The 25,436-nt window shown below is 47.1% G+C and overlaps 1 protein-coding gene across 1 annotated transcript; it reads left to right on the plus strand.

The window, feature by feature from the left end:
- Positions 1–1,695: 1,695 nt before the first annotated feature.
- LOC144489743 (serine/threonine-protein kinase Nek9-like) lies at positions 1,696–8,348 on the plus strand. Its single transcript, XM_078207596.1, has 4 exons — positions 1,696–1,964; positions 3,455–3,632; positions 6,088–6,143; positions 8,265–8,348. The coding sequence occupies exons 1-4, from the start codon at positions 1,773–1,775 to the stop codon at positions 8,346–8,348; spliced, it is 510 nt and encodes a 169-aa protein (XP_078063722.1). The 5' UTR covers positions 1,696–1,772.
- The last annotated feature ends 17,088 nt before the right edge of the window (positions 8,349–25,436 follow it).

Consider the following 25,436-nt stretch of genomic DNA (forward strand, 5'->3'; position numbering starts at 1 on the left):
TACACCCTAGCTATGACTGTAACACTACATTCTGCATCCTCTCCTTTCCTTCTCTATGAACAGTATGCTTTGTTTGAAATGGGAGAAACAACAAGATGACAATAGTTCAAAGCGCAAACAAAGCAGGAAAGAGTGCGATACTATTCTGTGTGAGCATAAGGAGCATTTTCAACGTTCTTGAAACAGCTAAAAGGGATTTTGACAAGAGTAGAATTGAAATGTCAATGCACAAAAATGACATTTTGACTGTTACATCGAAACACTAATTTCCCACTTGTGAATTTGGGAAGTGGGCTTGAGGGTGGAAAAGTGCCGACAAAACCAACAATTGCTCCGTAGACTAAAATGAAACATTGTTTTGGGAAATCACAAGAAAAACCCAAAGGCCTCGGGTCTGGAACCGTTCCCACGTGCTGACTGATCCAAATACAAATACATCAGCGTCACATTGTCATTGCACAGAGTGACCGGGGGAACTGGGAATTCCGCAATAGAGTTTCATAGAGTTTCATAGAACAGTACAGCACAGAACAGGCCCTTTGGCCCACGATGTTGTGCCGAGCTTTATCTGAAACCAAGATCAAGCTATCCCACTCCCTATCATCCTGGTGTGCTCCATGTGCCTATCCAATAACCGCTTAAATGTTCCTAAAGTGTCTGACTCCACTATCACTGCAGGCAGTCCAAAAATGTTATGATCAGGAATGTCGATGGATTTCTGTGCATTTGGGTTTGGAAAGCTGAAGTAACTCCAGGTGATGAAGATGTATTTGTGTTAAAGAGGCCACCAGAGGAGCAGAAAGGGATTGTTTCACAATCCAGTCTTCATGTTTAATAATTGTTTTTATTGTTAAATCTGATCAGCGAGCCCGTGACCATCATGGTCCTTGAGCCAGGGTTCCATTCTGGGATCCTCCTGTGCAGTTACAACAACAACTGGGATTGGAATGGATATCACTGACTTCACCGCCCTCCTCCCACCGCCAGGGGGAGACACACAGACTGTCACTGCACTCCTCCCACCGCCAGGGGGCGACACACAGACTGTCACTGCACTCCTCCCGCCACCAGGGGGAGACACACAGACTGTCACTGCACTCCTCCCACCACCAGGGGGAGACATACAGACTGTCACTGCACTCCTCCCGCCGCCAGGGGGCGACACACAGACTGTCACCGCACTCCTCCCGCCACCAGGGGGCGACACACAGACTGTCACCGCACTCCTCCCACCGCCAGGGGGCGACACACAGACTGTCACTGCACTCCTCCCGCCGCCAGGGCGCGACACACAGACTGTCATCGCACTCCTCCCGCCACCAGGGGGCGACACACAGACTGTCACCGCACTCCTCCCACCACCAGGGGGAGACACACAGACTGTCACTGCACTCCTCCTGCCACCAGGGGGAGACACACAGGCTGTCACTGCACTCCTCCCGCCACCAGGGGGAGACACACAGACTGTCACTGCACTCCTCCCACCGTCAGGGGGCGACACACAGACTGTCACTGCACTCCTCCCGCCGCCAGGGGGCGACACACAGACTGTCACGCAGTCCTCCCGCCGCCAGGGGGCGACACACAGACTGTCACTGCACTCCTCCCGCCGCCAGGGGGCGACACACAGACTGTCACGCAGTCCTCCCGCCGCCAGGGGGCGACACACAGACTGTCACGCAGTCCTCCCGCCGCTAGGCGGGACTGGTTTGGGGCCTCGGCTCTCAGGCTGTGCCGGGTCCGGCCGCAGTGACGGTTGCGCCGCCGCTGCCATGGAGCTGAAGCCGTTCGAGCGGCACCTGGAGTCGCTGAGCTCCGAGTTGGGCGGCAGTGAGTGGGGCCGGCCGGGCCCTGAGGCCGGGGACTCGGTGCTGAGTGAGGCCGGGACGGAGGTTCACTACATCCCGGTGAAAATCCTGGGCAGAGGCGCCTTCGGGGAGGCCACACTGTACCGGCGGACTGAGGTAACCACACTAACTACCATAACCACACTAACTACCATAACCACAGTAACTACCATAACCACAGTAACTACCATAACCACAGTAACTGTAAAGGTGGCACAGTGGTTAGCGCTGCTGCTTCACAGCTCCAGGGACCCGGGTTCCATTCCCGGCTCGGGTCACTGGCTGTGTGGAGTTTACACATTCTCCCCGTGTCTGCGTGGGTTTCCTCCGGGTGCTCCGGTTTCCGAGGTCAGGGTGCAGTGACCCGAACAGGCGCCGGAGTGTGGCAACTAGGGGAATTTCACAATAACTTCATTGCAGTGTTAATGTAAGCCAGGAAACCGGAGCATCCGGAGGAAACCCACGCAGACAGATTCCACACAGACTGGCTGGAATTGAAACAGGATCCCTAGCGCTTTGAGGCAGCAATGCTAAAAAATTAAAAGTTTAAAGTTTATTTATTAGTCACAAGTAGGCTTACATTAACACTGCAATGAAGATACTGTGAAAATCCGAGTCGCTACACTCCGGCGCCTGTTCGGGTAACACTGAGGGAGAATTTAGCATGGCCAGTGCACCCTGATGTGGAGATGTCAGCGTTGGACTGAGGTAAACACAGTAAGAAGTCTCACAACACCAGGTTAAAGTCCAACAGGTTTATTTGGTAGCAAATACCATAAGTGCACCCTAACCAGCACGTCTTTCAGACTGGGAGGAAACCGGAGCACTCGGAGGAAACCCACGCAGACACGGGGAGAACGTGCAAACTCCAGACAGTCACCCAAGCTGGGAATCGAACCCAGGTCCCTGGTGCTGTGAAGCAGCAGTACTAACCACAGTGCTACCCACCGAAGAGTGAGATATGAATTTATTCTGTAGATTGGCCAGCTAAATTGCCCCTTACTGTCCTGGGATGAGTAGGTTGGGTGGTTTAGCCATTGTAAATGTGCAGAATTTCAGGGATAGGATAGAGCGGAGGGCCTAAGTGGGATGTTCTTTCAGAGAGTTGGTGCAGACTTGATGGGCTGAATGGCCTGCTTCTGCACTGTAGATATTCTATGTTTCTATCAAACTGAGGTCTATGTGGGGAGCTGACAAGAATTAGTGCCGATGACAAGGTGACTGAGTGCTTGTTTAACAATGAGATAATCAGAGAATGTCAGCATGGATTTGTAATGGCTCAACTCTGTCTAATAAACCTGTTTTCTTTTCAGAAAGGCACTTGTACAGTTGTGAGCTGAGCGGATATTTTCTTCGTCAAAGAAATGTGTCTTCTGTTTTTAATGATTAGAGTGTGTAAAAGTTGTGGTTTTCCATCGCAGACTGGATGTTCTCATCCAGTGTGTGCAGAGTGCAAACTGGATTAGGAGTGTGCAGATACAGTGAGTGAGGACTGCACTAAGCATGACGCTGAAAGCTGTTCTCTCTCTGATAGGAACCGGTACTAAGGATGCCTGGTCACGCTCAGGACCTCAGTTTAACAGAAATCTCTGCCTGTTTTGTTACAGGACAACTCTCTGGTTGTGTGGAAAGAGATTGATATGGCTCGACTGTCAGAGAAAGAGCAACGAGACACACAGAACGAGATCCTCATCTTATCAGTTCTTCAACACCACAATATCATCGCCTATTACAACCATTTCCTGGATGAACACAAGCTGCTGATTGAAGTGGAATACTGCAATGGTGAGCGTGCTGGCCTGTGGGGAGGGGGGAGTGGGAGGGGGTAAGGGTTGAGGGGCTAGCACTGTGGGAATGTGCACTGTCAGCACTAAGTGGTGCTGTCGGGAAATCTGCTTTTTCTGGTGGGATATTCAAACGGAAGGTCTGATGAGGCTGATGTAAATAATCAGTGGCACTATTCTGAAGTGAAGCGAGGTTATTTCTGATCTTCAATTATCAGAGGAAGGGGTTGTTTTATTTTTAAATCGACACAGTTACAGAAGAACAAAGAACAGTACAGCACAGGAACAGGCCCTTCAGCCCTCCAAGCCTGCGCCGATCACATTGTCCTATCTAGACCAACCGCTTGTATCCCTCTATTCCCCGTCTGTTTACATGCCTATCAAGATAAGTCTTAAATGTCGCTAACATATTTGCCTCAATCACCTCACTTGGCAGTGCATTCCAGGCCCCCACCACCCTCTGTGTAAAAAAACTTCCCCCGCACATCTCTACTGAACCTTTCCCCCCTTAAAATAAAGGGGGGGTCGGTTTAGGACAGAGTTGAGGAGGAACTTCTTCTCCCAGAGGGTGGTGAATCTCTGGAATTCTCTGCCCACTGAGGTGGTGGAGGCTACCTCGCTGAATATGTTTAAAGCACGGATGGATGGATTCCTGATCGGTAAGGGAATTAAGGGTTATGGGGATCAGGCGGGTAAGTGGTACTGATCCACGTCAGATCAGCCATGATCTTATTGAATGGCGGGGCAGGCTCGAGGGGCTAGATGGCCTACTCCTGCTCCTATTTCTGATGTTCTTATGTTCTTATCTTCAACTTGTGCCCCCTTGTAATTGTCATTTCTACCCTGGGAAAAAGCTTCCAACTGTTCACCCTATCCATACCCCTCATCATTTTATAAACTTCTATCAGGTCGACCCTCAGACTCCGTCTGTCCAGGGAGAACAATCCCAATTTATTCATTTCTCCTCATAGCTAATGCCCTCCATACCAGGCAACATCCTGGTAAATCTTTTCTGCACTCGCTCCAAAGCCTCCACGTCCTTCTGGTAGTATGGTGACCAGAATTGGACACGGTTACGCCACATTTGGAATACTAACCTTTTATATAACTAACATAATTTGCTGACTTTTATACTCGATGTCCTGTCCGATGAAGGTGAGCGTGCCATGTGCTTTCTTCACCACCTTTTCCACCTGTGCTGCCACTTTTAAGGATCTGTGGGCCTGTACTCCCAGATCTCTCTGTGTGTCTCTGCTCCTGATGGTTCTGCCATTTATTTTTTTAGCTCCCACCTGTATTGGATTTACCAAAATGCATCTCCTCGCATTTGTCCGAATTAAATTCCATCTGCCATTCCTCCGCCCAATTTTCCAGCCTATCTATATCCTGCTGTATTCTCTGACAATCTTCATCACTATCCGCAACTCCTCCAATCTTCGTATCATCCGCAAACCTGCTAAGAAGGGAAAGTGTCTATGACAAAAATAATTAGAAAATGACTTCTAAATTCTTTGCAAAGAAACAAAGCAAAATGCAGGGACACAATGCCATTTTTATCCTGGCTGCTGCCAAAAGCCAGTAACAAAGAAATGAGTTTTAAATTTGTACGGCTTGATATTAGCAGTGTCATGTACCAAGTCAGAAATACAATCATTAAATCACTTCTTCCAATCCTCTTCCTCCTGTTTATAACTAACATCTTTAAAGCCTGACTCCAGGCTGTGTACATCCAGCTCACATTTTGTCCACGTTCCTTTACAAGGATTTGATATTTCAAACTCAAGTCCAGAGCTTGTTTGATGCAGAACATTCTATCGTAAAGTTTCTGGGCAACCTTCCCACAGTCTCTTTCAGATCATCATCTTTGTACAGCATGTCATCCCACTCAAGGCCATGTTTGCCGAATCCTGCAGCATTATCACACCACTCTTGTAAGTTTTGAAGCAAACGGCTTCTTGCTTTGACTGGGCTCTCACTGCCACCTTCCTGCTCCTCCACACATTCAGCCATCTTCCTGCTCCTCCACACATTCAGCCACCTTCCTGCTCCTCCACACATTCAGCCATCTTCCTGCTCCTCCACACATTCAGCCATCTTCCTGCTCCTCCACACATTCAGCCATCTTCCTGCTCCTCCACACATTCAGCCATCTTCCTGCTCCTCCACACATTCAGCCATCTTCCTGCTCCTCCACACATTCAGCCATCTTCCTGCTCCTCCACACATTCAGCCACCTTCCTGCTCCTCCACACATTCAGCCATCTTCCTGCTCCTCCACACATTCAGCCATCTTCCTGCTCCTCCACACATTCAGCCATCTTGCTGTGGCTGCTGTCTTTCCCAGAATGCAGCACAAACAACACTTCAAAAGTGCTTGAATTGGCTGTAAACTGCTTTGAGATGTCCAGCACTCGTGAAGAGTGTGAAATAAATGCCATTTGTTTTTTCAATTTCAGGTGGGAATTTGTATGACAAGATCCTGCAGCAGAGTGGAAAACTGTTTCTGGAGGAGGTAAGCACGGACACAGTGCGAAATGCAGACAGTGAGAAAACAGAGCAAGAAACACACACCATAAACAAAAAGAATTAGCATACATTTTATCAATTAAAATACTCAAACATGACAAAGTATAATTCTTACCAGCTAGCTATCTCTGTTGTTCCAGTTTAACAGTATCCCTCACTGACAGGAATCCCTTCTTTAGAACCAGTTAGCACCAAAAACAAAATATGCCTGCGTGATTACTCAGTTTCTGGCCTTTTGACACCTCTGGAGAGTGATCCAGACAGACAGCGGTCTTCTAATTCTCACACACACCAACTTCGAGAGAGCGCTCCACCCCCAAACAGCAGAATCCCAAAGAAAGAGATTTATTTCTCAGCAGATTCCAGTCTTCCACTGCAGCCATTGACTCTGTCTACACTTCCCGCTGCCTCGGCAAAGCAGCCAGTATAATTAAGGACCCCACGCACCCCGGACATTCTCTCTTCCACCTTCTTCCATCAGGAAAAAGATAAAAAGTCGGAGGTCACGTACCAACCAACTGAAGAACAGCTTCTTCCCTGCTGCTGTCAGAGTGGACCTACCTTATATTAAGTTGATCTTTCTCTACACCCTAGGTATGACTGTAACACTACATTCTGCACTCTCTCATTTCCTTCTCTATGAACAGTATGCTTTGTCTGTATAGCGTGCAAGAAACAATACTTTTCACTGTATACTAATCTTAGTAAAAAACTTCAGACCTCAGAGTGCGAGATAGAGAGAAAGCAACCTCTAAAGATCCCAAAAAGCAGACTCTGTGAAGGCCTAGCCCCACCCAGTCATATGGGCTAACCTATCAATCAACCTAATCAAGCCCCACCCTGAAATAACCCAGAGGAAAACACAAAATAACAGAACCCTGTATTAGCCCAGATTAAATAAATATTGGAGCAGTTAAGATCAATTATGCTGCTGCAGGAACAATACAGAGCTGCTGGATCCAAACAGAATGGCTCTGAGTGGACAAGAGCCTGCACAAGAAACATGACTAAAATACATTTCTTAAAGCCACAGTATCATCACAACTCTTACACACACACACTCATACCTTTGCACACACACACACACACATGCATCTTTATACACACACAGTTGCACAACTTACAGACACACGCTCACATACACACTTTTATACATGCATGCTCACCTATGCACACTCTTGCAGACACACACAAACACTCACATATTCACTCACACACTCACTCATTCACTCACACACTCACTCACACACTCACTCACACACTCACTCACTCACACACTCACTCACACACTCTCTCACTCTCTGTCTCTCACACATTCATGTGACACTCCGGTCTTCCCTGAGCCCTTTTCAAAAACCAGGTCTTCCCAATTCCTGGAGCTTATTTCTCCTGCCATTCGCTCCCCAAAAGCTGACTGTCTCAAGAAGAGATGTTCATTGACCCTCGAACTATTCTGGTGACCTATCAAAATACTCTCAGAAGGTCTCCCCAATCTGCATCGCTGGTTAATTTTGCACAGAGGGAGACACAGACCAATGGATTTCAGGACAAAATAATGTTCAGTTCCACAGCTTTCACCCGAGCTCGGTGCATGTGTAAAGTTAGGAATGTGATATTCCTTTCCTGGGCATCACAGTGATGCAAGCCCAGCCTAACCTGCCATTCCCTATACTTCTTCCCGGGGAGGCGATGGCCTAATGGTATTATCGCTAGATTATCAATCCAGAAACTCAGCTGATGTTCTGGGGACCCGGGTTCGAATCCCGTCACGGCAGATGGTGGAATTTGAATTCAATAAAAAAAATCTGGAATTAAGAATCTACTGATGACCATGAAACCATTGTCAATTGTCGGAAAAACCCATCTGATTCACTGAAATCCCTTCAGGGAAGGAAATCTGCGTCCTTACCTGGTCTAGTCTACAGACTCCAGAGCCACAGCAATGTGGTTGACTCTCGGCTGCCCTCTGGGCAACTAGGGATGGGCAATAAATGCCGGCCCAGCCAGCGATGCCCGTGTCCCACGAATGAATGTAAATATTTTGTTATTTTCTGTTCTTCACCGAGGTTGTGGAAGTGACATTCCCTCTCTGTTCTCTTGTGTTTAGACCGTCGTGTGGTACCTGTACCAGATTGTGTCAGCAGTGGCTCATATTCATAACTATGGAATTCTTCACCGGTCAGTATGTTAGTACCACAATTGGTGGGAGAGAGGGTCCGTACACTGCAGGGGCAGCAGCAGGCTCTGTACACGGGGGGCAGGAGAGAGAGAGCGGAGTCTGTACATTGGGGGGAACCAGCAGAAGAGCGATGGACCCAGGGGAGGTGGACCCGGGAAAGAGGGACGCGGGGGGGGGGGGGTGGGGGAGAGTGATGCGGCGGGGGGGGGGGGAGAGTGACGCGGCGGGGGGGGGAGAGTGACGCGGGGGGGGGGAGAGTGACGCGGGGGGGGGGAGAGTGACGCGGGGGGGGGAGAGTGACGCGGGGGGGGAGAGTGACGCAGGGGGGGAGAGTGACGCGGGGGGGGGAGAGTGACGCAGGGGGGGAGAGTGACGCGGGGGGGGGAGAGTGACGCGGGGGGGGGAGAGTGACGCGGGGGGGGGGGAGAGTGACACGGGGGGGGGGGGGGAGAGAGTGACGCGGGGGGGGAGAGTGACGCCGGGGGGGGGGGGGGGGGGAGTGACGCGGGGGGGGGGGGGAGTGACGCGGGGGGGGGGGGGGAGAGTGACGCGGGGGGGGGGAGAGTGACGCCGGGGGGGGGGGGGGAGAGTGACGCGGGGGGGGGAGAGTGACGCGGGGGGGGGGGAGAGTGATGCGGGGGGGGGAGAGTGACGCAGGGGGGGGGGGAGAGTGACGCGGGGGGGGGGAGAGTTATTCTCTGTGCTGGTATTCACTGTGCTGGTATTCACTGTGCTGGTATTCACTGTGCTGGTATTCACTGTGCTGGTATTCTCTGCGCTGGTATTCACTGTGCTGGTATTCACTGTGCTGGTATTCTCTGTGCTGGTATTCACTGGGCTGGTATTCTCTGCGCTGGTATTCTCTGCGCTGGTATTCTCTGCGCTGGTATTCACTGTGCTGGTATTCACTGTGCTGGTATTCACTGTGCTGGTATTCACTGTGCTGGTATTCTCTGTGCTGGTATTCACTGTGCTGGTATTCACTGTGCTGGTATTCTCTGCGCTGGTATTCACTGTGCTGGTATTCTCTGAACTGGTATTCTCTGCGCTGGTATTCTCTGCGCCGGTATTCTCTGCTGGTATTCTCTGCGCTGGTATTCTCTGCTGGTATTCTCTGCGCCGGTATTCTCTGCGCTGGTATTCTCTGCTGGTATTCTCTGAACTGGTATTCTCTGAACTGGTATTCTCTGCGCTGGTATTCTCTGCGCCGGTATTCTCTGCGCTGGTATTCTCTACGCCGGTATTCTCTGCTGGTATTCTCTGAACTGGTATTCTCTGCGCTGGTATTCTCTGCGCCGGTATTCTCTGCGCTGGTATTCTCTGTGAGCGGTATTCTCTGCGCTGGTATTCTCTGCGCTGGTATTCTCTGCGCTGGTATTCTCTGTGCTGGTATTCCCTGCGCTGGTATTCTCTGCGCTGGTATTCTCTGCGCCGGTATTCACTGCGCCGGTATTCTCTGCGCCGGTATTCTCTGCGCCGGTATTCTCTGCTGGTATTCTCTGAACTGGTATTCTCTGAACTGGTATTCTCTGCGCTGGTATTCTCTGCGCCGGTATTCTCTGCGCTGGTATTCTCTACGCCGGTATTCTCTGCTGGTATTCTCTGAACTGGTATTCTCTGCGCTGGTATTCTCTGCGCCGGTATTCTCTGCGCTGGTATTCTCTGCGAGCGGTATTCTCTGCGCTGGTATTCTCTGTGCTGGTATTCCCTGCGCTGGTATTCTCTGCGCTGGTATTCTCTGCGCTGGTATTCACTGCGCTGGTATTCTCTGCGCCGGTATTCTCTGCGCCGGTATTCTCTGCGCCGGTATTCACTGCGCTGGTATTCTCTGCGCTGGTATTCTCTGCGCCGGTATTCTCTGAACTGGTATTCTCTGAACTGGTATTCTCTGCGCTGGTATTCTCTGCGCCGGTATTCTCTGCGCTGGTATTCTCTGCGCCGGTATTCTCTGCTGGTATTCTCTGAACTGGTATTCTCTGCGCTGGTATTCTCTGCGCCGGTATTCTCTGCGCTGGTATTCTCTGCGAGCGGTATTCTCTGCGCTGGTATTCTCTGCGCTGGTATTCTCTGCGCTGGTATTCTCTGCGCTGGTATTCTCTGTGCTGGTATTCCCTGCGCTGGTATTCTCTGCGCTGGTATTCTCTGCGCTGGTATTCACTGCGCTGGTATTCTCTGTGCTGGTATTCTCTGCGCTGGTATTCACTGTGCTGGTATTCTCTGCGCTGGTATTCTCTGCGCCAGTATTCTCTGCTGGTATTCTCTGAACTGGTATTCTCTGCGCTGGTATTCTCTGCGCCGGTATTCTCTGAACTGGTATTCTCTGAAATGGTATTCTCTGCGCTGGTATTCTCTGCGCCGGTATTCTCTGCGCTGGTATTCTCTGCGCCGGTATTCTCTGCTGGTATTCTCTGAACTGGTATTCTCTGCGATGGTATTCTCTGCGCCGGTATTCTCTGCGCTGGTATTCTCTGCGAGCGGTATTCTCTGCGCTGGTATTCTCTGCGCTGGTATTCTCTGCGCTGGTATTCTCTGCGCTGGTATTCTCTGTGCTGGTATTCCCTGCGCTGGTATTCTCTGCGCTGGTATTCTCTGCGCTGGTATTCACTGCGCTGGTATTCTCTGCGCCGGTATTCTCTGCGCCGGTATTCACTGTGCTGGTATTCTCTGCGCTGGTATTCTCTGCGCCAGTATTCTCTGCTGGTATTCTCTGAACTGGTATTCTCTGCGCTGGTATTCTCTGCGCCGGTATTCTCTGCGCCGGTATTCTCTGCGCCGGTATTCTCTGCTGGTATTCTTTGAACTGGTATTCTCTGCGCTGGTATTCTCTGCGAGCGGTATTCTCTGCGCCGTATTCTCTGCTGGTATTCTCTGAACTGGTATTCTCTGCGCCGGTATTCTCTGCGCCGGTATTCTCTGCGCTGGTATTCACTGTGCTGGTATTCTCTGCGCTGGTATTCTCTGCGCTGGTATTCTCTGCGCTGGTATTCTCTGTGCTGGTATTCTCTGCGCTGGTATTCTCTGCGCTGGTATTCTCTGCGCTGGTATTCACTGTGCTGGTGTTCTCTGCGCTGGTATTCTCTGAACTGGTATTCTCTGCGCTGGTATTCTCTGCGAGCGGTATTCTCTGCGCCGGTATTCTCTGCTGGTATTCTCTGCGCTGGTATTCTCTGTGCTGGTATTCTCTGCGAGCGGTATTCTCTGTGCTGGTATTCTCTGCGCCGGTATTCTCTGCGCCGGTATTCTCTGCGCTGGTATTCTCTGCGCTGGTATTCTCTGTGCTGGTATTCTCTGAACTGGTATTCTCTGCGCCGGTATTCTCTGCGCTGGTATTCTCTGCCCTGGTATTCTCTGCGAGCGGTATTCGCTGCTGGTATTCTCTGCGCCGGTATTCTCTGCGCCGGTATTCTCTGCGCCGGTATTCTCTGCGCCGGTATTCTCTGTGCTGGTATTCTCTGCGCTGGTATTCTCTGAACTGGTATTCTCTGCGCCGGTATTCTCTGCGCTGGTATTCTCTGCCCTGGTATTCTCTGCGAGCGGTATTCTCTGCGCTGGTATTCTCTGCGCTGGTATTCTCTGCGCTGGTATTCTCTGTGCTGGTATTCTCTGCGCTGGTATTCTCTGCGCTGGTATTCTCTGTGCTGGTATTCTCTGCGCTGGTATTCTCTGCGCTGGTATTCTCTGCGCCGGTATTCTCTGCTGGTATTCTCTGCGCTGGTATTCTCTGCGCTGGTATTCTCTGCTGGTATTCTCTGCGCTGGTATTCTCTGCGCTGGTATTCTCTGCGCTGGTATTCTCTGCGCTGGTATTCTCTGCTGGTATTCTCTGCTGGTATTCTCTGCGCCGGTATTCTCTGCTGGTATTCTCTGCGCTGGTATTCTCTGCGCTGGTATTCTCTGCGCTGGTATTCTCTGCGCTGGTATTCACTGTGCTGGTATTCTCTGCGAGCGGTATTCTCTTTGCTGATATGCTCTGCTTAAGTATTCTCTGTGCTGGTATTCTCTGCTGTGGTATTCTTTGTGCTGGTATTCTCTGCGCTGGTGTTCTCTGTGCTGGAATTCTCTGTGCTGGAATTCTCTGTGCTGGAATTCTCTGTGCTGGTATTCACCGTGCTGGTATTCACCGTGCTGGTATTCACTGCGCTGGTATTCTCTGCGCTGGTATTCTCTGTGCTGGTATTCTCTGCTGGTATTTTCTGTGCTGTTATTCTCTGCGCTGGTATTCTCTGTGCTGGTATTCTCTGTGCTGGTATTCTCTGCGTTGGTATTCTCTGTGCTGGTATTCTCTGCGTTGGTATTCTCTGCGCTGGTACTCTCTGCGCAGGTATTCTCTGTGCTGGTATTCTCTGCGTTGGTATTCTCTGCGCTGGTACTCTCTGCGCTGGTATTCACTATGCTGGTATTCTCTGCGCGCGGTATTCTGTGTGCTGGTATTCTCTGTGCTGGTATTCTGTGTGCTGGTATTCTCTGCGCTGATATGCTCTGCGTGCGGTATTCTCTGCGCTGGCATTCTCTGCGCTGGCATTCTCTGCGCTGGTATTCTCTGCGCTGCTATTCTCTCTGCTGGCATTCTCTGTGCTGGTATTCTTTCTGCTGGTATTCTCTGTACTGGTGTTCTCTGTGCTGGTAATCTCTGTGCGGTTATACTCTGTGCTGGTATTCTCTGCTGGTATTGTCTAGGCGGATGTTCTCTGTGCTGGTATTCTCTGCTGGTATTGTCAAGGCGGATGTTCTCTGTGCTGGTATTCTCTGTGCGGGTATTCTCTGTGCGGATATTCTCTGTGCGGGTATTCTCTGCGCTGGTATTCTCTGCGCTGGTATTCTCTGCGCCGGTATTCTCTGCGCTGGTATTCTCTGCGCTGGTATTCTCTGCGCCGGTATTCTCTGCGCTGGTATTCTCTGCGCTGCTATTCTCTGTGCTGCTATTCTCTGCTGGTATTCTCTGTGCTGGTACTCTCTGTGTGGGTATTCTCTGCGCTGGCATTCTCTGCGCTGGTATTCTTTGTGCTGGTATTCTCTGTGCTGGTATTCTCTGCTGTATTCACTGCGAGCGGTGTTTGTGTTGTATTCTCTGAGTGGTGTTTGTGATGTATTCTCTGTGAGTGGTGTTTGTGATGTATTCTCTGTGAGTGGTGTGTGTGATGTATTCTCTGTGAGCGGTGTTTGTGATGTATTCTCTGTGAGTGGTGTGTGTGATGTATTCTCTGTGAGTGGTGTTTGTGATGTATTCTCTGAGTGGTGTGTGTGATGTATTCTTTGCGAGTGGTGTTTGTGATGTATTCTCTGTGAGTGGTGTTTGTGATGTATTCACTGTGAGCGGTGTGTGTGATGTATTCTCTGTGAGTGGTGTGTGTGATGTATTCTCTGTGAGCGGTGTTTGTGATGTATTCTCTGAGTGGTGTGTGTGATGTATTCTTTGCGAGTGGTGTTTGTGATGTATTCTCTGTGAGTGGTGTTTGTGATGTATTCTCTGTGAGTGGTGTGTGTGATGTATTCTCTCTGAGTGGTGTGTGTGATGTATTCTCTGTGAGTGGTGTTTGTGATGTATTCACTGTGAGTGGTGTTTGTGATGTATTCTCTGTGAGTGGTGTTTGTGATGTATTCTCTGTGAGTGGTGTTTGTGATGTATTCACTGTGAGTGGTGTTTGTGATGTATTCTCTGTGAGTGGTGTGTGTGATGTATTCTCTGTGAGTGGTGTTTGTGATGTATTCACTGTGAGTGGTGTTTGTGATGTATTCTCTGTGAGTGGTGTTTGTGATGTATTCTCTGTGAGTGGTGTTTGTGATGTATTCTCTGTGAGTGGTGTTTGTGATGTATTCACTGTGAGTGGTGTTTGTGATGTATTCTCTGTGATTGGTGTTTGTGATGTATTCTCTGTGAGTGGTGTTTGTGATGTATTCTCTGTGAGTGGTGTGTGTGATGTATTCACTGTGAGTGGTGTTTGTGATGTATTCACTGTGAGCGGTGTTTGTGATGTATTCTCTGTGAGTGGTGTGTGTGATGTATTCACTGTGAGTGGTGTGTGTGATGTATTCTCTGTGAGTGGTGTGTGTGATGTATTCTCTGTGAGTGGTGTTTGTGATGTATTCTCTGTGAGCGGTGTTTGTGATGTATTCACTGTGAGTGGTGTTTGTGATGTATTCACTGTGAGTGGTGTGTGTGATGTATTCTCTGTGAGTGGTGTGTGTGATGTATTCTCTGTGAGCGGTGTTTGTGATGTATTCTCTGTGAGCGGTGTTTGTGATGTATTCACTGTGAGTGGTGTTTGTGATGTATTCACTGTGAGTGGTGTTTGTGATGTATTCTCTGTGAGTGGTGTGTGTGATGTATTCTCTGTGAGTGGTGTTTGTGATGTATTCTCTGTGAGTGGTGTGTGTGATGTATTCTCTACGAGTGGTGTGTGTGATGTATTCTCTGTGAGTGGTGTTTGTGATGTATTCACTGTGAGTGGTGTGTGTGATGTATTCTCTGTGAGTGGTGTGTGTGATGTATTCTCTGTGAGTGGTGTGTGTGATGTATTCTCTGTGAGTGGTGTTTGTGATGTATTCACTGTGAGTGGTGTGTGTGATGTATTCTCTGTGAGTGGTGTGTGTGATGTATTCTCTGCGAGGGGTGTTTGTGATGTATTCACTGTGAGTGGTGTGTGTGATGTATTCTCTGTGAGTGGTGTGTGTGATGTATTCACTGTGAGTGGTGTGTGTGATGTATTCTCTGTGAGTGGTGTGTGTGATGTATTCACTGTGAGTGGTGTGTGTGATGTATTCTCTGTGAGTGGTGTTTGTGATGTATTCTCTGTGAGTGGTGTGTGTGATGTATTCTCTGTGAGTGGTGTTTGTGATGTATTCTCTGTGAGTGGTGTTTGTGATGTATTCTCTGTGAGTGGTGTGTGTGATGTATTCTCTGTGAGTGGTGTTTGTGATGTATTCACTGTGAGTGGTGTTTGTGATGTATTCTCTGTGAGTGGTGTGTGTGATGTATTCTCTGTGAGTGGTGTTTGTGATGTATTCTCTGTGAGTGGTGTGTGTGATGTATTCTCTGTGAGTGGTGTGTGTGATGTATTCTCTGTGAGTGGTGTTTGTGATGTATTCACTGTGAGTGGTGTTTGTGATGTATTCTCTGTGAGTGGTGTGTGTGATGTATTCTCTGTGAGTGGTGTTTGTGATGTATTCTCTGTGAGTGGTGTGTGTGATGTATTCTCTGTGAGTGGTGTGTGTGATGTATTCTCTGTGAGTGGTGTTTGTGATGTATTCTCTGTGAGTGGTGTTTGTGATGTATTCTCTGTGAGTGGTGTTTGTGATGTATTCTCTGTGAGTGGTGTTTGTGATGTATTCTCTGTGAGTGGTGTGTGTGATGTATTCTCTGTGAGTGGTGTGTGTGATGTATTCTCTGTGAGTGGTGTTTGTGATGTATTCACTGTGAGTGGTGTTTGTGATGTATTCTCTGTGAGTGGTGTGTGTGATGTATTCTCTGTGAGTGGTGTTTGTGATGTATTCTCTGTGAGTGGTGTGTGTGATGTATTCTCTGTGAGTGGTGTGTGTGATGTATTCTCTGTGAGTGGTGTTTGTGATGTATTCACTGTGAGTGGTGTTTGTGATGTATTCTCTGTGAGTGGTGTGTGTGATGTATTCTCTGTGAGTGGTGTTTGTGATGTATTCTCTGTGAGTGGTGTTTGTGATGTATTCTCTGTGAGTGGTGTTTGTGATGTATTCACTGTGAGTGGTGTTTGTGATGTATTCTCTGTGAGTGGTGTGTGTGATGTATTCTCTGTGAGTGGTGTGTGTGATGTATTCTCTGTGAGTGGTGTTTGTGATGTATTCTCTGTGAGTGGTGTGTGTGATGTATTCACTGTGAGTGGTGTTTGTGATGTATTCACTGTGAGTGGTGTTTGTGATGTATTCTCTGTGAGTGGTGTGTGTGATGTATTCTCTGTGAGTGGTGTGTGTGATGTATTCTCTGTGAGTGGTGTGTGTGATGTATTCTCTGTGAGTGGTGTTTGTGATGTATTCTCTGTGAGTGGTGTTTGTGATGTATTCACTGTGAGTGGTGTTTGTGATGTATTCTCTGTGAGTGGTGTTTGTGATGTATTCACTGTGAGTGGTGTTTGTGATGTATTCTCTGTGAGTGGTGTGTGTGATGTATTCTCTGTGAGCGGTGTTTGTGATGTATTCTCTGTGAGTGGTGTGTGTGATGTATTCACTGTGAGTGGTGTTTGTGATGTATTCTCTGTGAGTGGTGTGTGTGATGTATTCACTGTGAGTGGTGTTTGTGATGTATTCACTGTGAGTGGTGTTTGTGATGTATTCACTGTGAGTGGTGTGTGTGATGTATTCACTGTGAGTGGTGTGTGTGATGTATTCACTGTGAGTGGTGTGTGTGATGTATTCTCTGCGAGCGGTATTCTCTTTGCTGATATGCTCTGCTTAAGTATTCTCTGTGCTGGTATTCTCTGCTGTGGTATTCTTTGTGCTGGTATTCTCTGCGCTGGTGTTCTCTGTGCTGGAATTCTCTGTGCTGGAATTCTCTGTGCTGGAATTCTCTGTGCTGGTATTCACCGTGCTGGTATTCACCGTGCTGGTATTCACTGCGCTGGTATTCTCTGCGCTGGTATTCTCTGTGCTGGTATTCTCTGCTGGTATTTTCTGTGCTGTTATTCTCTGCGCTGGTATTCTCTGTGCTGGTATTCTCTGTGCTGGTATTCTCTGCGTTGGTATTCTCTGTGCTGGTATTCTCTGCGTTGGTATTCTCTGCGCTGGTACTCTCTGCGCAGGTATTCTCTGTGCTGGTATTCTCTGCGTTGGTATTCTCTGCGCTGGTACTCTCTGCGCTGGTATTCACTATGCTGGTATTCTCTGCGCGCGGTATTCTGTGTGCTGGTATTCTCTGTGCTGGTATTCTGTGTGCTGGTATTCTCTGCGCTGATATGCTCTGCGTGCGGTATTCTCTGCGCTGGCATTCTCTGCGCTGGCATTCTCTGCGCTGGTATTCTCTGCGCTGCTATTCTCTCTGCTGGCATTCTCTGTGCTGGTATTCTTTCTGCTGGTATTCTCTGTGCTGGTGTTCTCTGTGCTGGTAATCTCTGTGCGGTTATACTCTGTGCTGGTATTCTCTGCTGGTATTGTCTAGGCGGATGTTCTCTGTGCTGGTATTCTCTGCTGGTATTGTCAAGGCGGATGTTCTCTGTGCTGGTATTCTCTGTGCGGGTATTCTCTGTGCGGATATTCTCTGTGCGGGTATTCTCTGCGCTGGTATTCTCTGCGCTGGTATTCTCTGCGCCGGTATTCTCTGCGCTGGTATTCTCTGCGCTGGTATTCTCTGCGCCGGTATTCTCTGCGCTGGTATTCTCTGCGCTGCTATTCTCTGTGCTGCTATTCTCTGCTGGTATTCTCTGTGCTGGTACTCTCTGTGTGGGTATTCTCTGCGCTGGCATTCTCTGCGCTGGTATTCTTTGTGCTGGTATTCTCTGTGCTGGTATTCTCTGCTGTATTCACTGCGAGCGGTGTTTGTGTTGTATTCTCTGAGTGGTGTTTGTGATGTATTCTCTGTGAGTGGTGTTTGTGATGTATTCTCTGTGAGTGGTGTGTGTGATGTATTCTCTGTGAGCGGTGTTTGTGATGTATTCTCTGTGAGTGGTGTGTGTGATGTATTCTCTGTGAGTGGTGTTTGTGATGTATTCTCTGAGTGGTGTGTGTGATGTATTCTTTGCGAGTGGTGTTTGTGATGTATTCTCTGTGAGTGGTGTTTGTGATGTATTCACTGTGAGCGGTGTGTGTGATGTATTCTCTGTGAGTGGTGTGTGTGATGTATTCTCTGTGAGCGGTGTTTGTGATGTATTCTCTGAGTGGTGTGTGTGATGTATTCTTTGCGAGTGGTGTTTGTGATGTATTCTCTGTGAGTGGTGTTTGTGATGTATTCTCTGTGAGTGGTGTGTGTGATGTATTCTCTCTGAGTGGTGTGTGTGATGTATTCTCTGTGAGTGGTGTTTGTGATGTATTCACTGTGAGTGGTGTTTGTGATGTATTCTCTGTGAGTGGTGTTTGTGATGTATTCTCTGTGAGTGGTGTTTGTGATGTATTCACTGTGAGTGGTGTTTGTGATGTATTCTCTGTGAGTGGTGTGTGTGATGTATTCTCTGTGAGTGGTGTTTGTGATGTATTCACTGTGAGTGGTGTTTGTGATGTATTCTCTGTGAGTGGTGTTTGTGATGTATTCTCTGTGAGTGGTGTTTGTGATGTATTCTCTGTGAGTGGTGTTTGTGATGTATTCACTGTGAGTGGTGTTTGTGATGTATTCTCTGTGAGTGGTGTTTGTGATGTATTCTCTGTGAGTGGTGTTTGTGATGTATTCTCTGTGAGTGGTGTGTGTGATGTATTCACTGTGAGTGGTGTTTGTGATGTATTCACTGTGAGCGGTGTTTGTGATGTATTCTCTGTGAGTGGTGTGTGTGATGTATTCACTGTGAGTGGTGTGTGTGATGTATTCTCTGTGAGTGGTGTGTGTGATGTATTCTCTGTGAGTGGTGTTTGTGATGTATTCTCTGTGAGCGGTGTTTGTGATGTATTCACTGTGAGTGGTGTTTGTGATGTATTCACTGTGAGTGGTGTGTGTGATGTATTCTCTGTGAGTGGTGTGTGTGATGTATTCTCTGTGAGCGGTGTTTGTGATGTATTCTCTGTGAGCGGTGTTTGTGATGTATTCACTGTGAGTGGTGTTTGTGATGTATTCACTGTGAGTGGTGTTTGTGATGTATTCTCTGTGAGTGGTGTGTGTGATGTATTCTCTGTGAGTGGTGTTTGTGATGTATTCTCTGTGAGTGGTGTGTGTGATGTATTCTCTACGAGTGGTGTGTGTGATGTATTCTCTGTGAGTGGTGTTTGTGATGTATTCACTGTGAGTGGTGTGTGTGATGTATTCTCTGTGAGTGGTGTGTGTGATGTATTCTCTGTGAGTGGTGTGTGTGATGTATTCTCTGTGAGTGGTGTTTGTGATGTATTCACTGTGAGTGGTGTGTGTGATGTATTCTCTGTGAGTGGTGTGTGTGATGTATTCTCTGCGAGGGGTGTTTGTGATGTATTCACTGTGAGTGGTGTGTGTGATGTATTCTCTGTGAGTGGTGTGTGTGATGTATTCACTGTGAGTGGTGTGTGTGATGTATTCTCTGTGAGTGGTGTGTGTGATGTATTCACTGTGAGTGGTGTGTGTGATGTATTCTCTGTGAGTGGTGTTTGTGATGTATTCTCTGTGAGTGGTGTGTGTGATGTATTCTCTGTGAGTGGTGTTTGTGATGTATTCTCTGTGAGTGGTGTTTGTGATGTATTCTCTGTGAGTGGTGTGTGTGATGTATTCTCTGTGAGTGGTGTTTGTGATGTATTCACTGTGAGTGGTGTTTGTGATGTATTCTCTGTGAGTGGTGTGTGTGATGTATTCTCTGTGAGTGGTGTTTGTGATGTATTCTCTGTGAGTGGTGTGTGTGATGTATTCTCTGTGAGTGGTGTGTGTGATGTATTCTCTGTGAGTGGTGTTTGTGATGTATTCACTGTGAGTGGTGTTTGTGATGTATTCTCTGTGAGTGGTGTGTGTGATGTATTCTCTGTGAGTGGTGTTTGTGATGTATTCTCTGTGAGTGGTGTTTGTGATGTATTCTCTGTGAGTGGTGTTTGTGATGTATTCTCTGTGAGTGGTGTTTGTGATGTATTCTCTGTGAGTGGTGTTTGTGATGTATTCTCTGTGAGTGGTGTGTGTGATGTATTCTCTGTGAGTGGTGTGTGTGATGTATTCTCTGTGAGTGGTGTTTGTGATGTATTCACTGTGAGTGGTGTTTGTGATGTATTCTCTGTGAGTGGTGTGTGTGATGTATTCTCTGTGAGTGGTGTTTGTGATGTATTCTCTGTGAGTGGTGTGTGTGATGTATTCTCTGTGAGTGGTGTGTGTGATGTATTCTCTGTGAGTGGTGTTTGTGATGTATTCACTGTGAGTGGTGTTTGTGATGTATTCTCTGTGAGTGGTGTGTGTGATGTATTCTCTGTGAGTGGTGTTTGTGATGTATTCTCTGTGAGTGGTGTTTGTGATGTATTCTCTGTGAGTGGTGTTTGTGATGTATTCACTGTGAGTGGTGTTTGTGATGTATTCTCTGTGAGTGGTGTGTGTGATGTATTCTCTGTGAGTGGTGTGTGTGATGTATTCTCTGTGAGTGGTGTTTGTGATGTATTCTCTGTGAGTGGTGTGTGTGATGTATTCACTGTGAGTGGTGTTTGTGATGTATTCACTGTGAGTGGTGTTTGTGATGTATTCTCTGTGAGTGGTGTGTGTGATGTATTCTCTGTGAGTGGTGTGTGTGGATGTATTCTCTGTGAGTGGTGTGTGTGATGTATTCTCTGTGAGTGGTGTTTGTGATGTATTCTCTGTGAGTGGTGTTTGTGATGTATTCACTGTGAGTGGTGTTTGTGATGTATTCTCTGTGAGTGGTGTTTGTGATGTATTCACTGTGAGTGGTGTTTGTGATGTATTCTCTGTGAGTGGTGTGTGTGATGTATTCTCTGTGAGCGGTGTTTGTGATGTATTCTCTGTGAGTGGTGTGTGTGATGTATTCACTGTGAGTGGTGTTTGTGATGTATTCTCTGTGAGTGGTGTGTGTGATGTATTCACTGTGAGTGGTGTTTGTGATGTATTCACTGTGAGTGGTGTTTGTGATGTATTCACTGTGAGTGGTGTGTGTGATGTATTCACTGTGAGTGGTGTGTGTGATGTATTCACTGTGAGTGGTGTGTGTGATGTATTCTCTGTGAGTGGTGTGTGTGATGTATTCTCTGTGAGTGGTGTGTGTGATGTATTCTCTGTGAGTGGTGTTTGTGATGTATTCACTGTGAGTGGTGTGTGTGATGTATTCTCTGTGAGTGGTGTTTGTGATGTATTCACTGTGAGTGGTGTTTGTGATGTATTCACTGTGAGTGGTGTGTGTGATGTATTCTCTGTGAGTGGTGTTTGTGATGTATTCACTGTGAGTGGTGTTTGTGATGTATTCTCTGTGAGTGGTGTGTGTGATGTATTCTCTGTGAGTGGTGTGTGTGATGTATTCTCTGTGAGTGGTGTTTGTGATGTATTCTCTGTGAGTGGTGTGTGTGATGTATTCACTGTGAGTGGTGTTTGTGATGTATTCACTGTGAGTGGTGTTTGTGATGTATTCTCTGTGAGTGGTGTGTGTGATGTATGCTCTGTGAGTGGTGTGTGTGATGTATTCTCTGTGAGTGGTGTTTGTGATGTATTCACTGTGAGTGGTGTGTGTGATGTATTCTCTGTGAGTGGTGTTTGTGATGTATTCACTGTGAGTGGTGTGTGTGATGTATTCTCTGTGAGTGGTGTGTGTGATGTATTCACTGTGAGTGGTGTTTGTGATGTATTCACTGTGAGTGGTGTTTGTGATGTATTCTCTGTGAGTGGTGTGTGTGATGTATTCTCTGTGAGTGGTGTGTGTGATGTATTCTCTGTGAGTGGTGTTTGTGATGTATTCACTGTGAGTGGTGTGTGTGATGTATTCTCTGTGAGTGGTGTTTGTGATGTATTCACTGTGAGTGGTGTTTGTGATGTATTCTCTGTGAGTGGTGTGTGTGATGTATTCACTGTGAGTGGTGTTTGTGATGTATTCTCTGTGAGTGGTGTGTGTGATGTATTCACTGTGAGTGGTGTTTGTGATGTATTCTCTGTGAGTGGTGTTTGTGATGGATTCTCTGTGAGTGGTGTGTGTGATGTATTCTCTGTGAGCGGTGTTTGTGATGTATTCTCTGTGAGTGGTGTGTGTGATGTATTCACTGTGAGTGGTGTTTGTGATGTATTCTCTGTGAGTGGTGTTTGTGATGTATTCACTGTGAGTGGTGTTTGTGATGTATTCTCTGTGAGTGGTGTTTGTGATGTATTCACTGTGAGTGGTGTTTGTGATGTATTCTCTGTGAGTGGTGTGTGTGATGTATTCTCTGTGAGTGGTGTGTGTGATGTATTCTCTGTGAGTGGTGTGTGTGATGTATTCACTGTGAGTGGTGTTTGTGATGTATTCTCTGTGAGTGGTGTGTGTGATGTATTCACTGTGAGTGGTGTTTGTGATGTATTCTCTGTGAGTGGTGTTTGTGATGTATTCACTGTGAGTGGTGTTTGTGATGTATTCTCTGTGAGTGGTGTTTGTGATGTATTCACTGTGAGTGGTGTGTGTGATGTATTCTCTGTGAGTGGTGTTTGTGATGTATTCACTGTGAGTGGTGTTTGTGATGTATTCTCTGTGAGTGGTGTGTGTGATGTATTCTCTGTGAGTGGTGTGTGTGATGTATTCACTGTGAGTGGTGTGTGTGATGTATTCACTGTGAGTGGTGTGTGTGATGTATTCACTGTGAGTGGTGTTTGTGATGTATTCTCTGTGAGTGGTGTGTGTGATGTATTCTGTGCGAGTGGTGTTTGTGATGTATTCTCTGTGAGTGGTGTGTGTGATGTATTCACTGTGAGTGGTGTTTGTGATGTATTCTCTGTGAGTGGTGTGTGTGATGTATTCTCTGTGAGTGGTGTGTGTGATGTATTCTCTGTGAGTGGTGTTTGTGATGTATTCTCTGTGAGTGGTGTGTGTGATGTATTCACTGTGAGTGGTGTTTGTGTTGTATTCTCTGAGTGGTGTTTGTGATGTATTCACTGTGAGTGGTGTGTGTGATGTATTCACTGTGAGTGGTGTGTGTGATGTATTCTCTGTGAGTGGTGTGTGTGATGTATTCTCTGTGAGTGGTGTTTGTGATGTATTCTCTGTGAGCGGTGTTTGTGATGTATTCTCTGTGAGTGGTGTTTGTGATGTATTCTCTGTGAGTGGTGTTTGTGATGTATTCTCTGAGTGGTGTGTGTGATGTATTCTCTGTGAGTGGTGTTTGTGATGTATTCTCTGTGAGTGGTGTGTGTGATGTATTCTCTGTGAGTGGTGTGTGTGATGTATTCACTGTGAGTGGTGTTTGTGATGTATTCACTGTGAGTGGTGTGTGTGATGTATTCTCTGTGAGTGGTGTGTGTGATGTATTCTCTGTGAGTGGTGTGTGTGATGTATTCACTGTGAGTGGTGTTTGTGATGTATTCACTGTGAGTGGTGTGTGTGATGTATTCTCTGTGAGTGGTGTGTGTGATGTATTCTCTGTGAGTGGTGTTTGTGATGTATTCTCTGTGAGTGGTGTGTGTGATGTATTCACTGTGAGTGGTGTTTGTGTTGTATTCTCTGAGTGGTGTTTGTGATGTATTCACTGTGAGTGGTGTGTGTGATGTATTCACTGTGAGTGGTGTGTGTGATGTATTCTCTGAGTGGTGTGTGTGATGTATTCTCTGTGAGTGGTGTTTGTGATGTATTCTCTGTGAGCGGTGTTTGTGATGTATTCTCTGTGAGTGGTGTTTGTGATGTATTCTCTGTGAGTGGTGTTTGTGATGTATTCTCTGAGTGGTGTGTGTGATGTATTCTCTGTGAGTGGTGTGTGTGATGTATTCTCTGTGAGTGGTGTTTGTGATGTATTCTCTGTGAGTGGTGTGTGTGATGTATTCTCTGTGAGTGGTGTGTGTGATGTATTCTCTGTGAGTGGTGTTTGTGATGTATTCTCTGTGAGTGGTGTGTGTGATGTATTCTCTGTGAGTGGTGTGTGTGATGTATTCTCTGTGAGTGGTGTTTGTGATGTATTCTCTGTGAGTGGTGTTTGTGATGTATTCACTGTGAGTGGTGTTTGTGATGTATTCTCTGTGAGTGGTGTTTGTGATGTATTCTCTGAGTGGTGTGTGTGATGTATTCTCTGTGAGTGGTGTTTGTGATGTATTCTCTGTGAGTGGTGTGTGTGATGTATTCTCTGTGAGTGGTGTGTGTGATGTATTCACTGTGAGTGGTGTTTGTGATGTATTCACTGTGAGTGGTGTGTGTGATGTATTCTCTGTGAGTGGTGTGTGTGATGTATTCTCTGTGAGTGGTGTGTGTGATGTATTCACTGTGAGTGGTGTTTGTGATGTATTCTCTGTGAGTGGTGTGTGTGATGTATTCTCTGTGAGTGGTGTTTGTGATGTATTCTCTGTGAGTGGTGTTTGTGATGTATTCTCTGTGAGTGGTGTGTGTGATGTATTCACTGTGAGTGGTGTTTGTGTTGTATTCTCTGAGTGGTGTTTGTGATGTATTCACTGTGAGTGGTGTGTGATGTATTCACTGTGAGTGGTGTGTGTGATGTATTCTCTGTGAGTGGTGTTTGTGATGTATTCACTGTGAGTGGTGTGTGTGATGTATTCTCTGTGAGTGGTGTGTGTGATGTATTCTCTGTGAGTGGTGTTTGTGATGTATTCTCTGTGAGTGGTGTTTGTGATGTATTCTCTGTGAGTGGTGTTTGTGATGTATTCTCTGTGAGTGGTGTTTGTGATGTATTCTCTGTGAGTGGTGTGTGTGATGTATTCTCTGTGAGTGGTGTGTGTGATGTATTCTCTGTGAGTGGTGTTTGTGATGTATTCTCTGTGAGTGGTGTGTGTGATGTATTCTCTGTGAGTGGTGTGTGTGATGTATTCTCTGTGAGTGGTGTTTGTGATGTATTCTCTGTGAGTGGTGTGTGTGATGTATTCTCTGTGAGTGGTGTGTGTGATGTATTCTCTGTGAGTGGTGTTGTGATGTATTCTCTGTGAGTGGTGTTTGTGATGTATTCTCTGTGAGTGGTGTTTGTGATGTATTCTCTGTGAGTGGTGTTTGTGATGTATTCTCTGTGAGTGGTGTTTGTGATGTATTCTCTGTGAGTGGTGTTTGTGATGTATTCACTGTGAGTGGTGTTTGTGATGTATTCTCTGTGAGTGTGTTTGTGATGTATTCTCTGTGAGTGGTGTGTGTGATGTATTCTCTGTGAGTGGTGTGTGTGATGTATTCTCTGTGAGTGGTGTGTGTGATGTATTCTCTGTGAGTGGTGTGTGTGATGTATTCTCTGTGAGTGGTGTGTGTGATGTATTCTCTGTGAGTGGTGTTTGTGATGTATTCTCTGTGAGTGGTGTTTGTGATGTTTCTCTGTGAGTGGTGTGTGGTGGTGTTTGTGATGTATTCTCTGTGAGTGGGTGTTTGTGATGTATTCTCTGTGAGTGGTGTGT

Source organism: Mustelus asterias, unplaced genomic scaffold, assembly GCF_964213995.1.
Source record: "Mustelus asterias unplaced genomic scaffold, sMusAst1.hap1.1 HAP1_SCAFFOLD_2488, whole genome shotgun sequence".
NCBI classification, from domain to species: Eukaryota; Metazoa; Chordata; class Chondrichthyes; order Carcharhiniformes; family Triakidae; genus Mustelus; species Mustelus asterias.

Bases quoted from the DNA above. Each gene is read 5' to 3' on its own strand.
- LOC144489743 (XM_078207596.1), top strand. From the start codon at position 1,773: ATGGAGCTGAAGCCGTTCGAGCGGCACCTGGAGTCGCTGAGCTCCGAG. The intron at 1,965-3,454 runs GTAACCACACTA...GTTTTGTTACAG, and splicing joins CACTGTACCGGCGGACTGAG to GACAACTCTCTGGTTGTGTG. The intron at 6,144-8,264 runs GTAAGCACGGAC...TCTTGTGTTTAG, and splicing joins GAAAACTGTTTCTGGAGGAG to ACCGTCGTGTGGTACCTGTA.